The sequence below is a fragment of the Lagenorhynchus albirostris genome, chromosome 17, assembly GCF_949774975.1.
Source record: "Lagenorhynchus albirostris chromosome 17, mLagAlb1.1, whole genome shotgun sequence".
Taxonomy (NCBI): Eukaryota; Metazoa; Chordata; class Mammalia; order Artiodactyla; family Delphinidae; genus Lagenorhynchus; species Lagenorhynchus albirostris.
The window spans coordinates 66,747,124-66,763,501 of NC_083111.1; the positions used below are offsets into that span (position 1 = coordinate 66,747,124).

A 16,378-nucleotide genomic window follows, 5' to 3' on the forward strand; every position below is an offset into this window, starting at 1 on the left:
ACAGTCACGTAGCTCTGCGACCTGGGAAATGTGCTTAAGTTCACCAACTGTCAGTTTCCTTCTCTGAAAAATGGGAAGAATAATAAGACTTACTTCTTAAGGTTGTTGGGAGAATTAAATAAGACAGTCCTTGTAAACACTGAACACAGTGCCTGGCACATTTTCAATGTTCAATAAGTGATGATGATGATTATTTCATGTTGAAAGGAACTTTCAGAGAGAAGGCAAATCAACTATTTCTCAAATGAACCTCTGAGCTCCGGACCTGGGAGGAAAATCCCAGAAGATTTTTGTCCAAGGTCCTGGGATCTGCAGTCTTAATAGCAGGTTGTGATATTACTGGCTCCATCCCATGGCAGTTGCTGCATCTAACCTGATCTTGTGAAGACAGGCCTTTGGTCAGTACTCTGGTGTGGATCAACCTGAAGACTGGAAATATTTTTCCAAGTCAGATGGGCATTATATAGAACCGTAGAGAAGAGAAATCCCAGCTGGCTGCTCTCGTACGTCACAAGGTTGAAAACAAATCCTTGTGTGTTTACATTCTGTTTGGACCTAGGAGCCAGCTCAGGATTCTTCGGCTCTAATCCTGGTTTCCTGCTAACTAGCTGTGTCACCTTGGGATACTTATTCTCTTTGGAGCTCAGCTGACTTTAGATTTGATTGTCTCTAATGTCTTCTAGCTTTGTGATATGATTCTCGATCACCTCTTTGGCAGTTCCAGCTGTTTGAAACACAGCTGAGAATTGGAAAGTAAGCAAATGATTGGCAGATGTAGGTGTTGCAGAGTTTTGTGCAACAGAGCCCCTGAGTCCTCACTTTGAACCCATTTACACTTATTTTACACCAAAGCTTAAGACGCCTGTATCTGACTTTCCGTATCGGTAGGATATAAGTAGACACGGCACTTGAGAGGATTCTATAGTCAGGCGCGCTGACAAGGATGCAAGTTCAATGTCATTCAATTCAATTAAATGCAGCTGAACTGAAACTGCACTTATTTTCACCAAGGTCATCAATGAGTGACATTGACAAGCCTGATTGCGAAGAGGGAAGCAGAACTACAAAAGCACAGCTGTCTGGACTGTTTAATGTATGAATAAACAGCTCCTCTCATGGCAATGGATTCTTCAGGAGTGGAGACTGGCCCTGGAGATGGAAGACTTAGATTTGAATGCTGGTTCTTTTTCCTACTAAGTGTGTGGTTTTGCATGAGTCATTTAAACAGATGCGCTCCACTTTTTCTCTCTGTAAGGTGGAGACAATCACACCTATCACAACCTCCCTTTGCTGGTAGGTGCCAGCATTACCCTGCTTGATTCTCACGGCAGCCTGAGAAGGGAGGCAAATTACCATTTTCATTTTGTGAGGAGACCAAGGCCTAGAGAGACTGTTGCTTCCCCAGTGACAAATAAGTAAGAAACTCCACCTCTATCTCTATATCTATTTATACATAGAGTTACTGAAACTGTAAAGGAAGTATAAATTTGGATTAGAATGCCGCATAATAATTCGTATTTATTTGGCAAACTGATAATTCTAATGACATTAAGAAAATGTTAAATCGTGTTCATGCTATATTAATAAAGAAAACAGAAAGCCTAATGCATTCTTAAAGATTTCTAAATGTAACACCATCAACAAGAAGAATGAAAGAAAAGATACGCAAAGAAAGAAAAAGGTGTTGATGCTTAACGAAATGGAGGGTTTTTTGGTTTTGGTTTTTGTTTTTTTAGTTTTTGTAACAATCACTTATGAAGAATATATCATTCTTGAAGACACCTGAATAAATGAAGAATTCTTACATAAAGACCCACCTGTGAAAACTGGTTTTCAAATCCCTGGCCTATCTATAAGTTAATATGTGGAATTAATCCAAATGAGTGGGGAAAAAAGACTGAGGAATCAACTTAAAAAGAAGTCAATTGGAAAAATAATGAGTTAACCAGTATTGATTTTACAGGCTGTTAACAAGGCCATTTCAGTTTTTCTGAAGTCAATTAAAGTTTTAAATGGTTGTTTCATTTTGTTTCTCTTGGGCTAATTCAATAAAGCTTTAAGGATAGTCCTCACTGTCTTGGGAACATAAAAGAAGCAGAAGAGACAGTCAAGACCAAGGCCGTGCGCGCACGGCCGAGGACCCTCGGCGTCACCTTGCCATACGTTGTCTTGTACTTTTGTTTTATTTGTTGCCTCTCATTCGATGTCCTGCTTGATAGGATTTGAATGATGGTGGCTTCATCAGTTCCTGAAGTGCAGGAGAAAGAGGCAAAATCACAATGAGCAAGAAACAAGATGGACGTTTATTTTAGTCAATCTGGGGAAGCCAGGGTGGTGGTCACAGGCTTTGGTGGCACCTAGGTGGACCCTTTGGCTTTAATATCTTATGCTGAGAACTGTATTCTTTTCACTCACTTGACAAATATCCACTGAGGCCTCACACTGCCTGAAGCACAACGCTAGGCATTGTAGTGGAAAGAGGAACGAATATGGTCTATTCCTTAATTTCACTCCTTGGCATAAATGCAAGAGAAATGAAAACTTATGTCTACACAAAACTTGTATTCAGATGTTCATAGCAGCATCATTCATAATAGTCAAAATGTGCAAACCACCTGAATGTCCATCAGTGGACAGTGGATAATTAAAAGGTGCTATATCCATACAGTGGAATGTTACTTGGTCAGAAAAAGGAATGGAGTACTGACACATTCTACAGTATGAATGCGATGGACCTTAAACACATTTTGCTAAGTGAAAGAAGCCAATCGCAGAAGGCCACATATTATGATTCCATTCATATGGAAGTCCGGAATAGGGAAATCTATAGAGACAGAAAGTAGAATAGTGGCTGGGGAGGGGGTGGGCAGAGGTGTGATAGCTAAAGTGTAGGAGGTTTCTTTTTAAAGTGATGAAAATGTTCTAAATTGTGGTGATGGTTTCATATTTCTGTGAATAAAACAACTGAATTGAACACTTTAAATGGGTGAATTGTATGGTGTGTGACTTATACCTCAAAAAAACTGTAAAAAAAAAAAAATATGGTATGTTCCTGCAGGTCTGCAGGTACTTAAAATGGAGTGGAAGAGATTAAGATATAGACCCAGGGCTTCCCTGGTGGCGCAGTGGTTGAGAGCCCGCCTGCCGATGCAGGGGACACGGGTTCGTGCCCCGGTCTGGCAAGATCCCACATGCCGCGGAGTGGCTGGGCCCATGAACCATGGCCGCTGAGCCTGCGCGTCCGGAGCCTGTGCTCCGCAGTGGGAGAGGCCGCAACAGTGAGAGGCCTGCGTACCGCAAAAAAAAAAAAAAAAAAAAAGATATAGACCCAAATTGCTATAGTATCAAGCCCAACCATAAACTTGTTAATCTCAGGAGAGAAGTCCTAATTGGGAGCATGTGGGGCAGTTCCCCTTTAAACTCTTTTGAATCACACTCTTCCTAAAACGATTTTTTCCCTGATGTTCATAATAATACTTGTTCATTGTAGGTATTTGATCAGCACTGAAATGATAATGACTAAGAAAGAAGGGGAGCGCTATCATTTTTTGAACCTGGAGACAGGATTGGAAAGATGACCCAGGTGTTGCAGGTGTGAGGGTGAGAAAGACTATTTGATCAGCGAACCCTGAATTCAATTTCTTCGGACTGGATTCAAATCCCTTAAACCCTATGACATCAGGCAAATAATTAGCCTCACCAAGCCTCAGTTTTCCCACCTATAAGATGGGGGTGATAATAGACACGGCTATTGTGAGAATGAAATCCAAGTAGGGGTCCACGGTTGCCCTGAGGTGCACATGGGTACTGGGGCACCGGGGAGCATACATGACCAAGTGCCCCAGGGCTGCCTCAGATCCAGGCAAGACTTGTGCTGAGGCCACTGTCCCTGGGCTGTCACCCCAGTGACTGAGCTGGAAGGAGCATCAGAAGCCTCTGGCTCCAACTCGTATTTACAGAGGAGGAAACTGAGGCACAGCTCAGACCCTCTTCTTAGTTCCCGCATGTACATTACTGTTCGGCAGTATTGGAATTTGTCGACTGTTCTCTGCTTGAGTGCTTTGCCTCTGTCCTCCGTTCCTCCCTTCAGCCCCTCGACCATCTCCCTCTCAGCCTCCTCCATCAGCCCTTCTTCTACCTGCCCTCTACACTCAGCTGCCAGGTCTCCTTGCTAATTGCCATCACTCCCCCCCACCCCAACCCGTGACCATTGCCCTTTGGCTGATGAATCCTAAACTAGCACCTCCAGCCCTTACCCTTCCTGAGTTTAGATCTTATTTCCAGCTGCCTGTGGCCAGCTTCCCATGGAGATCCCAAGGCCTTTCAATTCCCCATGGAGCTAAAGCAGAGCTCATCCCGTCTATCCTTGAATCCACTCCCCACCCCGTTAATTTCATCTCAGTGTGTGGCATCATCTGAATTAGAAAATCCAAAGTCACTTTTGAGGGCCCACCTTCCGTTTCTTTTATTTTCCGACACCGCCACGCCCGTCTGTCTCAGCTACGAGATGACTCCGCCCTCTTCATTCCCCCTGCCCCTGCGTAACAGGCCTGCTGGTTTTCATCCTCCCTGGCACCAGGCTCTGGTCTCTGCAGCCTACCTTCCACACTGCCGTCAGAATCATCATCTGGAAGTACGCGTGTGCTCATTTCACTCCCTAATTTTAAAACCTCTAGTGATGCTTCATGATTTCCAGAACTAAATCATTGTTCCTTAGTGTGACATTGAGACTTTCTGAAGCACGGTCTCAAACTGCTCTTCTAGACCCATCTCTGCACACAAACGCACCCAGCCTCACTCACCTCACCAGAGCCACATTTGTCGGTAGGTCAGGCACTTTCAGAAATCCTGAAACATTACATTTCTGCTCCTGCCATTCCTCTAAAGAGCATTGCTTATATATCTCTAGAGTTACTGCATGTTAGGTAAGCTTTCATCAGATTATATATATATAATATATACATAAGATTGCATGTATGTGACATTCTAAGCTTGGTACCTAGGCCATAGGGAGTGGTCACTGAAAGGTAGTGTGTACTATTAGGTAGTCTTCCTTGGGTGAGTGGGGCTGTTGGGTCCGTCTTGCCTGTCAGATCTGCTCTTCTAGGGTGTGGTACTATGCATACCACTGAAGGAATGAAAGATCATTTTAGGACCGTTTAAGGTTTTAATAGTTATGTGTTTTGTGAAATGCATACTGCATTTCAAAGACTTGGTGTAAAAAAAGGGTGTAGAATAGCTCAATAATTTTTTTTTAATTTTTTAAAAATTATTTGTTTTATTGATTTATTTTTGGCTGCATTGGATCGTTGTTGCGGTGCGCAGGCTTCTCATTGCGGTGGCTTCTCTTGTAGACCACGGGCTCTAGGCACGCGGGTTTCAGTAGTTGTGGCTAGAGGGCTCTAGAGTGTAGGATCGGTAGTTGTGGCGCACGGGCTTAGTTGCTCTGCGGCATGTGGGATCTTCCCGGACCAGGGCTTGAAGCCGTGTCCCCTGCATTGGCAGGCGGATTCTTAACCACTGCGCCACCAGGGAAGCCCTATCTCAATAATTTTTATACTGATTACATGTTAGAATGTTAATGTCTTTAGTTAAACAAAATATATTATTAAAATTAATTTCACTTGTTTCTTTTTACTTTTAAAAAATGTGGCTTCTGGAAATTTGGAAATTCCATGTGTGGCTTGCATTATGTTTCTTTTGGGCAGTGCTGCTCCAAGTCTCACTTTTACTCTCTGGTAGAAGGAAGTTATGACAATCTGATCGCATAGGGGCTGTGAGAGGATGAGACAGAGACTCTAAAAATTCGTATCTAGACAATAGTAAAGCTCTGTTCGAATATTATCACTTTGTCCATCCTGGCACTGGCAGACCTCCCATCTGACTCCTCTCTTGTAACCTGGCTGTTGCGGGACACCTACTATTATGTGTTAAATTGTGTCTCCCCCAAATACATTGAAGTCCTGACCCCCAGTACCTTAGAGTGTGACCTTATTTGGAAATAGGTCACTTTCTAAGGTATGTAAGTAATCGAGTGAAAATGAAATCATTAGGGTGGGACCTAATCCAATATAACTGGTGTCTTTATAAAAAGTGGCAATTTGGGCACAGAGAGAGACTCACACAAAGGGAGATGGTGTGAAGGGACACAGGAGAACTCCGTGTGAGTTCGGAGGATTGGAGTGATGCATCTACAAGCCAGGGAATACCTGCGGCTGCCAGAAGCTAGAAGAGAGGCCTAGAATGGTCCTTCCCTAGCACCTTGCGGGAGGATGGCCTGCTGGCTTCTTGGTTTCAGACTCCTGGCCTCCGGAATTGAGAGACAATAAATGTCTGTTTAAAGACACCCAGTGTGTGGTACTTTGTTATGGCAGCCCTAGGAAGCCAGTCCATCCGCTGTCCTCAGCAGTATCTCAAGACTTCAAGAAAGGAATTAAAAAAACCCTCTTCACAGCCCAAAGTCTGGAGATTTCCTACATTAGCCTGTTCCTGGCCCTCCTCTCAATGTCTGCTGCCTGTAAATAGCACACTTGGCAATTTTTCAGTGGAATTGAATTGGTTGGACTTGTACGTTAGCTCCTGTTCCGCTGAGAGATCAGGATCCTGAAGGAACAAAACACGGGGCAGATGCATTTTGATAGACGGGTTGGGAACAGGAGAAATCTGGGTCAAGGTTGTGGGAAGGACTGAAGGGGGACCTGGCTGGAGATGGGGAAGGGAAGAAAAAGGGGTGTTGCCAAAGACTTCAAGCGTTTGACTCTGGCCCCAGCCCTCAATGCCACGTTTGGAAAGCCAGTGCTGGGACTTAGAAAGACTGCTCTGACCCAGGGGTGAGAGAGCTGTGCGCTGCTCCTAGGACAGCCACCAGCTCCGTGTCTGTGGACTGTTCACCTAGTCTCAAGGACTAGTTCCACCTTTACGGTTCTGGGAAGATCTAGCTCTCTGATTCCAGTTGGAGAAACAGAAAATTCTAGGATGAGTTCACTTGCAAAAATAGTCAGCGTTCGTTGCCTGCCTCATTCCGGCTCACTTCCAGCATTTATTTCTGTCCTTCCTCTTCATTTCCTCCTGTAGCCTCACCTGCGTACTGTGACATTGTTTCTTTTTAACCAGGGGAGTGCCAGAAATCTCACCTCAAAAGGGATTTCTTTTTCTCATAAAAAAATCTCTGGGGCTTCCCTGGTGGCGCAGTGGTTGAGAGTCCGCCTGCCGATGCGGGGGACGCGGGTTCGTGCCCCGGTCCAGGAGGATCCCACGTGCCGCGGAGCGGCTGGGCCCGTGGGCCATGGCCGCTGAGCCTGCGCATCCGGGGCCTGTGCTCCGCAAGGGGAGAGGCCACAGCGGTGAGAGGCCCGCGTACCGCAAAAAAAAAAAAAAAAAAAATCTCTGAATCCAGTCCCTCAACTTTTTTTTTTTTCTCACATGGGCTGCTCCAGCCCAGGTCTAGGGCCTCCGCATCTCAGACCTTTACCCTTACAGTTGTCATCTCTGGAAGGAGGCTTCCTGCCTCCCAGGTGGCCCATTCGCTGTATTATGCCAGCCAGGAATGGAGGGGTGCGGGTGCTCACCCCTGGCTCTCTCTTTCCCCTCGCCCCACATCTAATTTGTTACCACGAAGACCTCACCATTCACCTCCTTGGTAGCCCTGAGACCCACCCATCGCTCTCCATCCTCACCTCTGTCGTATCATTCACCAGAGCTGATCCCCAGATGGTGTTCCTGTCTTACTCTCACCTTTTCCAATCAGCATTCACAGTCTCCAGAGTGGCCTTTCTGTGGAGCAGATCAGCCTGAACCTTTCCACCTAGGCTCCTTCAAATCCGGAATAACAGCCTGGGCTCTTGCCTCTGCCTGCAACGTCTTTAGCTTCGGCCCTCACCTTTATTCCCATTCTTCTTTCAGGACTCAACTCGCTGGACTTTTCTGGGACACCTGCTGGTGTCCCTCACATTACCTGTCCTCCTCCTCTGTCCTGTCTCTGCCACCCGACACTGCAAGTCCCACGGGGGCAGGGGGCTTTGCTCATTGCAATATCCACAGAGAAGGCTCTCAGTATTCATCAGACTTGACCTGCTGAGTGAATGAATGTGGAGTTGCATGCATGGAGAAGTTTGCACTGCATTATGATGGAGCTGGTCTCTGCATGGTTGTAAGCTGTGTGCGCTACTCACGTGGCCTGCACGTAGCAGGGACCAATAGGAAATCCTCTACTCTGTCGCTATAGTCAACCCATATCTGCATAATTCAGGAAAATTGAGCTAAAATTTTTAAAATAAGGTTTTTTAGAATTTCCTTCCTGAGTGTTTTTTTTTAAAGGAGAGCAGAAAGCAAAGCAGTCTGGGGATGTCCCAGCAGCAGCCTGGAGGTGGGGGAGAGCCTGGAAATGACTAGATTTCTCTTGAGCCCTTTGAGTCTGGGTATCAGGTTTATCCAGGGAGCTGTTCCCACTACCCGACCGAGAAGCGATTTACCGAACAGTGACCTCATTTTACATTTCACAGTATGTGTGTCATATAAGCAGTCTGTGCAGTGGAACGATTTCCTGTAAACATTTACAATGATTTGAGGCACTAGGGCCAGTCCCCAGTGGTTCTGGGAAAGACTTTTTAAAAAAAATGAGAAAAGAAGGAACCTCAGCTCTGACTGTTCATCTGACGCAGTAATTACACAGTAGAGGTCAGAACTGGGTGACCGTCAACCCCAGGAGTGCTGCAGGGCCTCCTGGCTTTGGCTCGTCCAGCCATTTTCTGGGAACACCCCGAGCTGAGTTTCAGCAGGGTAGGGACCTCTGGGTTTGAAGTTCCCTCCCCGATACCCCTGGGACTCTGGTGCCTAATGAGTGAGCCTCTTCCCAGCAGGCCCCAAAGCCAGCCACAGCCGTCTCTGCCCATAGCAGCTCCATAGCAGCTTTTCCCTCTAAGCCCCTGTTTCTGTGTTTCTCGGAGGGAGAATGACAAACATCCTCTTACATTTCAGAGAGGATAATAGGGACTTCCCTGGTGGCGCAGTGGTTGAGAGTCCGCCTGCCAATGCAGGGGACGCGGGTTCGTGCCCCGGTCCGGGAAGATCCCACATGCCGCGGAGCGGCTGGGCCCGTGAGCCATGGCCGCTGAGCCTGCGCGTCCGGAGCCTGTGCTCCGCAACGGGAGAGGCCGCAACAGTGAGAGGCCCACGTACCAAGAAAAAAAAAAAAAAGAGAGAGGATAATGAATGTTGGGGTCCACACACTATCCACACGTAATCTTCAGAAGGGCCTTGCTGGGATGGGGGCAACAGGGTGGGCATGGAGCCCTGAGAGGAACGCCTGACAGTGTCAGCGTCGGGGGTTCTGGGTTAACCAAGACCCAGACCAAGCAGGTACTTAGGAGCCAGGAAAGCAGGGGCACCAAAGAAACCACAAACAAGGAAATTGTCAGTTTTATGATATTTGTAAGAATCAAATATTATTTTATGGTACAGCATTCTTATTACTTTGACTTGCACAGGTGGGTGAACGGCTGGGGAGTGCACATGAACTTTTTGATGCCTAGGGCCTCTGACCTCACTCTACCTGATACAGTGGATGCATGTGGCTGTTGAGGACTCAGAGTGTGGCTGGTCAGGTTGAAATGCTCTGCAAGTGTAGAATACATACGGTCTTTTGGAGACTTAATTCAAAAAACGGGACGTCAAGTATCTCATGAATAGCTTTGATATTGACTATCTGTTGAAATGATATTTTTGATACAGTATTGAGTTAGCTAAAGTATAATTAAAATTAATTTCACCAGCATTTTAAAAAAAAATTGGCTTCTCAAAAATTAAAAATAGGGACTTCCCTGGTAGTCCAGTGATTAAGACTCTGAGCTTCCAATGCAGGGGGTGTGGGTATGATCCCTGGTCAGGGAACAAAGATCCCACGTGCCTCGTGGCCAAAAAAAAAAGCGGTTTGAGAGAGGTCTGTTTAAAAAAATATTAAAAGTGACCTGTATGCCTCACCTTGGTGGCTGTTGGACAGCATGGCCCTAGACATTTAAATCTAGACCTTGCAGGGCTGGTATAGCAACAAGATCTTGCAGACGAAGTTTGCCAATGGTACGATTCTGCTTGGGCTTGCTCTTATTAGTAGAGGTGGGAATTCTAGACCTTCATCCAAATGATATCTTTTCGAGATGGTCCTAGGTTGCAACCACCCTACCCTCATCTCATATCTTTTTGACCTTGGGCAAGTATTTAACCTCTGAGACTCGGCATTCTCATCTGTTGTCATTATAGTACAACTTTACAGGGTTGTGGGTAGGGTTACACCAGGTGATGTGCGTGTGGTACCCAGCACAGAGCTTGGCACCTAGAAGGGGCTCTTCAACAGTCACCAGCACGAGAATGGCCTCGCCTTGTGGCCGCACCCACAGGAGGGGGTGGAGTGCACGGCATGGCTGGCATTCAGTAGGTGCCCCATCTGTGCTTGGCGAACTAAACTAGTGTGGTGGCTAAGAGCTTGGGGATTTGTCATAAACCACAGCTGACTCATTCCCACACCCACTTCAGCTCCTGTCTCCAACCCACATCCAGATGCCAGGCCGTCACTCAAGAGGCAGCAGGGAGACACCTGTGAGGCTGGCTCAGCCGCTCAGCACAGCTCAGAACTATAAACATCCTGACACTTGCAGGCAAACGTACCTCCCAACAGCTGTTGTCCGAATACAGGATTAGCCAGGATGTGAGCAAGGACCAGCTCCTCTCTGCTGAGCTTTCCTCTGATGCCCCCAAACCAAGCAACCTGCTTGTCATCCTTCATTTCCAGCCCCACCCCACCCATTTATTCAACAATACTTACTCTGTAGAAATCCCTTCTACCACTTTCCTACCAGATTGTCTCCCACCCCAGCTCCTTTGGGACTTCAGCATTTCTTGGGCAAGGCAGACTGTTCTATAGTTAGATAGTTCCTTATACAGAAGCAAAAGATGTCTTCCTAGAACTTCCGCTGTGGATCCCAGTTCTTTTCTCTGGAGTCACACAAAGAGTTTATGGCCATCTTTATTCTACCACAGTACCCATTCCTAGGAAAGTAAATCTGCACTGATTTACCTCTAAGTAAAAATCTGGCACTTGTCTTCATAAAACATTACGCCAAGTGAAAGAAGCCAGACGCAAGAGGCCACCTATTGTATAATTCCAGGTGCATGAAACGCCCAGAATAGGCCACTCCATAGAGACAGAAAGTGGACCAGTGATTGACTGGACCTGAAGGGAGGATAAATTGGGAGTGGCTGTGAATCTATGTGGGGTTTCTTTTAGGTGATGAAAATGTTCTGGAATTAGAGGTGATGATTACACAATCCTGTGAATATACTAAACGCCACTAAATTATACGCCGTCAGAGGGTGGATTTTATGCTAGGTGAATTACAGCACGATAAGGAAAAGGAAAATTTAATACAACAGCCTGTGGACTGAGATGGCTCCTACCAGCCATGTCTTCTCAGCCCTGTCCCACCCGCTGCCTCTGTGCTTCAGGCAATGATAGGAATTGGTTCCATCCCAGTGTTCACCACTTACGGGGTTGTGGCTTTGGGCTACTTAACTTGTCACAGCCTCTTTCCTCATCTGAAAAGTGGATTTTTGTGAGAATAACTTAATGAGATTTTGTATATAAAGTGCTTGGCTCAATGCCTAGAATATTAAAAGTTCCCCAGTAGATGTAAGAAAATAAAGTTGAGGAAATTAATCAACCTGGCCCCTTGGTCCCTCTATCTTTTTTCTCCCAAGGTAATGCCCCCCTCAAATGCCCTCACTTCCTTGTTCTTCTGGAACCCCTGATCAGCAAACCCGGGGTCAACCTAACATCCATTTCCCCTGTCCTCCCTTCAGGCTGCAGGAGAAAATCACAGAGCCGTGTGGGCTGAGCCAACGTGAAATCGTGGTCTCTCTAGGCAACGGAGACCTCACAGGGGACCAGCAGTCATTTCCTGGTCATCTCTACTCAACGTCTATGCCAAAGCACCACTCACACCTCATACTACATCGTCAAACCCAACACTTTGAGCAGATAGCCTCGCCTCCCACCTTACTGAGCAATGTCACATTGCCAGGCCAGAGCTCCTTCAACGTTCTTCCCCTGTTACCCCCACGAATGTATCAATTCCAGCTCTCAGTCGCACCTCCTCTTTCCATTCAAGGTCAGTCCTGATGTCTGTGTTTTGAATTTCCCCCTCCTCCAGGCTTTCTAAAATCTTGTTTTTGTCAGCAACCCCCTTTCCCTCCTGTATTTACAAGCTCTCCCTTTCAGTGGACTCCCTCTTTATGTGTCTAGTCTCCCATCACCTCAACATTCTGCCAGCTGTGAACCTCTCTCTTCTCTGATGGGATAGAACCTCATCCCCATTCTCACCCCAGTGAAGGGCAATGAGCCTTCTACTTCCAGCTGTCCGCTGAGAACCACTCTGGCAGAGATGGTCAATTTATTCTTAGCTGTAAAATCCAGCTCTCACTCTTCATCTTACTTGACCTCAGGGTGGATAGGGTTTTATACTGGTTCCCACTCCTTTCTTCTGGGAACTCTCTTTTCCCTTTGGAGACTTCTGGAGAACACATTCTCTCCTGTTTCCCATCTTGTCTCTTTGGCCACTCCTTCCCGGTCTCACTTTTACATTTGCTTTAAATGCTGGGATTTCCTCATCTCTCCTCTCTTTACACAGACTTCCTGGGTGAGCGCATCCTCACCCATAGCTTCAACCACCACCCACGTGTTGGTGTCTCCCAAGTCGACCATCTCTGCCCACGTCTCTCTCCCGGGCTCTAGACATATTTCTACTAACGAGGATCATTCCACTGGATTTTCTCAGACACTAGAATTCAACATGTCTAAAGTAAGACCTACACGTTCACCAGCACACTGGGGGCTCCTTTTATACTCCTTTTCTTGATGAATGATAACACCTATCTCGTTCCCTGAGACAGAAACCTGGGGGTTCTTTCTGACTTCTCACTTTACCTCGCACGCCGACTGGTCTGTGACCAACCCCTGTGATGTCTGACCATTAATGCCTCAAATCTTTTCCTTCTTGTCTGTACTCACTGCCCAGCAGCCTCATCATCTGTCCCCTGGTCACCTCCGAACTTGTCCCCCTATCTCCCTTCCCACCGTCCTCCCGTCAACTCTCTATGTTGCTTTCCAGATGAATTCTTGCTTGATTCCACCTTGTTTCAGAATAAAGTGCAGGTCCCTAAACATGTCACACGTGACCCTCCAGAAGGTGCTTAATAAGTGTTTGTTGCTTTGTTGAGTGAATGTGAGATGTGTGTTAAAGAGCTCTGAAGGCCCCCATGGAGATGAAAGCTGCCCTAAGCTAGGAAGGTCATCAGCTGGTGGTCAAGAGCAGGAAATTAACTCCTGCCTGGGCTTAATGCTGGCCTGAGCACTTACTCACTAGATGTGTGAGTCTGGACAAGTCATTTAGCCCCTCTGAGCCTCACTTTAACCATCTGGAAAATTAGGATTAAATGAGGTTTGCTATTGTCAAATGAAGTAATGCATGCAAAATGTATGGCAAAAGAGTTCAATAAACATTACCTATTATTGTAAAGCTGCCTTTTCTGTACAGTTCCAGAACTTAAGATACCATTGAAGACAGGTAAGTTTGTTCTTTGGCCTCCTCCTTTTTCTTCTCTTATTCAGTAGGGCTCTCAGCATGAGAAGTCGATACTGGCCACCTCCGCCTTCTTTTCCACTCAAGAGCTAGTATTCCAAATTATCACCCAAACTCCATACTCCATTGTCAAACCCACGTCTTTAGCAGATAACTTTGCCTCACACTCATGGAGCCATGTCCCATTACTAGGTATGACTGCCTTCAGCCTTCTCCTCTTACAACACCCATGAATGTATCTATTTCTGCACTCAGTCTTCCCTCCCTCCCCTCCGCCCTCCCACTCAAGGTAAATCCTTCTATCTGAGCTTCAAATTCCACCTTCTTCCAAGCTTCTGGGACTAGAACCTTGTTTTATCAGTGACTTCCTTGGGTTCCAGAGCCTCTTTTCATGGCCCTAGCCCTAGACGCTCCCTCCCTCATCTCACCTTGTTCCTGGGTTTACCTGACTCCTGATCTCTTGCTTAGTCTCCCATCCTTGGCCATGCACTTAGGCCTGGATGTAAATAGTTGCTCCAGTGTTGCCTCTTGATTCTCAACCTCGGCCACAGTTTCATCTCCACTTGCTCTGCTCGTAGATACAGCTTCCAGGTCCCTAATCCAGTTCTCATCAGCCCTGATTCCCTACCGACTCCCATGAAAGGCATCAGCGGGTTTAGATGACATTAGAATTGTATGAATGACACTTCTCATGAAGTTTCCCCCAACTCAAGTTCAAATTAAATGTCATAATATTAAATTTCTAGCTATTATGTTGAATCCTGACAAGTAATAGGACCTGCTTATAACTTTGGGAACTTTTATAAAGGGAACCTTAAAAGTGATCAACTTAGCTTGGAAGATACGAGATAAGTGGGAGGTCATCTTCCTAAGATCATGGGAAAGTTGGACATGAGATCAAGTTTAATCAACTTCAGTAGTAAATTAGCAAACAAAGTATCTTTCATACCCATTCCTTTGCAGGCTTTGTTCAGCTTTTTGGCATCTCGATCAGCATCAAAACCCTGAAGAACTTTCGCTTTGGCCTAGAAAAAAATAATTGAAAAGGTTGAGTGGACAATATAGGCATTTAATAATTATCTCTGGCTGAAGTTGGCAGCTAACGGGAAGACCAAGCAGTCATCCAAACGAGGGACCAGCCGCCGCTTTACACATGGGTACATGTGGAAATCAGCTGGGGAAACTCTGGCCCCAGAGAGATGGCTGGTGCTCCCTGGAGCCAGCCGGACTTGGATGACCACGGAGAATGGCCCCCTCTGTTCTCAAGGACAATCAGCCCGGCCAGCTCGGGGAGAAGTGATTTTCATATTAACCCCACCTTTGTGTGTCTGTCTCTGAAACAGAGAGTAATACAGTGGACCAATGTCCTGGAATGCTGGTTTTCAACCTTCGCCACGAGACACAATATGTCTAGAGAATAGGTGTTCTTGGCCAGAAGCTGAGGATTCTAGGATCTTATTACAGATCCATTTGACAATCTGGGCTAAAAGCTTTACCATTCACACAATGAGAGACATAATATTTAGTTTGCCAGAGATAAACCTATGGACCAGCAATAGCAGAGTTATTGGTTTTTACCGCTCCTTGGGGAGAAAAAGTTCTGTATATATACTAATGTTTCCCATAGTTCAGTCATTGGCATAATACATGCACTGAATGTCCACAGCTATCTATGTCTACATTATTATTATTTGCTTATTATTTTTCTTTCAATTGACCTACTTTGTTTTCGCTTAAAGTTATTTTTCAAAAAGAAACTTTCTATTAGCACTGAAGTGGAAAACCAGTGTTGCTTGCCTAAACAAAAGGTAAGTATAAAAATCAATGCATGGCCATTAAAAATTTACAAGATGTGGGCTTCCCTGGTGGCACAGTGGTTGAGAGTCCACCTGCCGATGCAGGGGACCCGGGTTCATGCCCCGGTCTGGGAGGATCCCACATGCCGCGGAGCAGCTGGGCCCGTGAGCCATGGCCGCTGAGCCTGCGTGTCCGGAGCCTGTGCTCTGCAATGGGAGAGGCCACAACAGTGAGAGGGCCCACGTACCGCAAAAAAAAAAAAAAAAAAAATTTAAAGATGTGAGGTTAGTTGCAGTCATGCAACGAGTACCTTTGAACCTGTGTTTTCTCTTTGTCTTTGTCTTTCCTCACAGAGATGGTCTTTGATGACATATGCCACTTATTTCCCATCCTTCAGTGAAGGCTGGTTTAAGTGCTACTGTCTACACTCCCCGATTTCCCTGTCCCTCCCTTCATTTCTCTGGGCACCTATTGCGAATGAGCAGTAAACCACATAAAGCACAGAGGACGAGTTGCATTTACCTGCCTGGTATCCCTACGTCCTTTGGGGGACTTCCCCTCCCCCATTTCATGTGGTCTCACGGGGGGATGTCAGTCATGAAGCTTGAGCCCCGTCGTCCTGCCCTTGGGTGGACACACACCCTGTCACTCTGGCACTAGTGACTGGTTCAGGAGTGGGGATGTAATCCAAGCAGGGTCAATTAGAGTTTTCCCTGGGTTGATATATAGATATTGAGAGAGAGATGTCTCTCCCTGCTGGGTTTGCTAAGCCAACAGAGTGTGAGTCTAGGGCTGTTGGCAGCCATGCTGTCCACTACATGAAGGAAGCATGGGTTCAGAATGAAGCAAAGCAAAGACAAGAAGGGTGGAAATGGGGAGAGAGAGAGAGAGAGAGAGAGAGAGAGAGAGAGAGAGAGAAAGATTGAGGTTGAATAACTATGGACTGGAGGAAG

General features: G+C 46.2%; 2 protein-coding genes across 2 annotated transcripts in view; one reads left to right on the forward strand and one right to left on the reverse strand.

The window, feature by feature from the left end:
• Positions 1-12,080, forward strand: part of NTAQ1 (N-terminal glutamine amidase 1) — a 252,454-nt gene extending 240,374 nt beyond the window's left edge. Inside the window, exon 7 of the mRNA XM_060127247.1 lies at positions 11,851-12,080. Coding sequence (XP_059983230.1) covers positions 11,851-11,885 — 35 coding nt within the window. The 3' untranslated portion in view covers positions 11,886-12,080. The remainder of the gene's footprint in view (positions 1-11,850) is intronic.
• The window catches only part of ANXA13 (annexin A13), a 56,079-nt gene that overhangs the window by 18,277 nt on the left and 21,424 nt on the right, over positions 1-16,378 (reverse strand). The window contains exons 3-4 of the mRNA XM_060127243.1: positions 14,578-14,653; positions 2,154-2,248 (exon numbers count right to left, since the gene is read on the reverse strand). Of these exons, the coding sequence (XP_059983226.1) occupies positions 2,154-2,248; positions 14,578-14,653 (171 nt within the window). The remainder of the gene's footprint in view (positions 1-2,153; positions 2,249-14,577; positions 14,654-16,378) is intronic.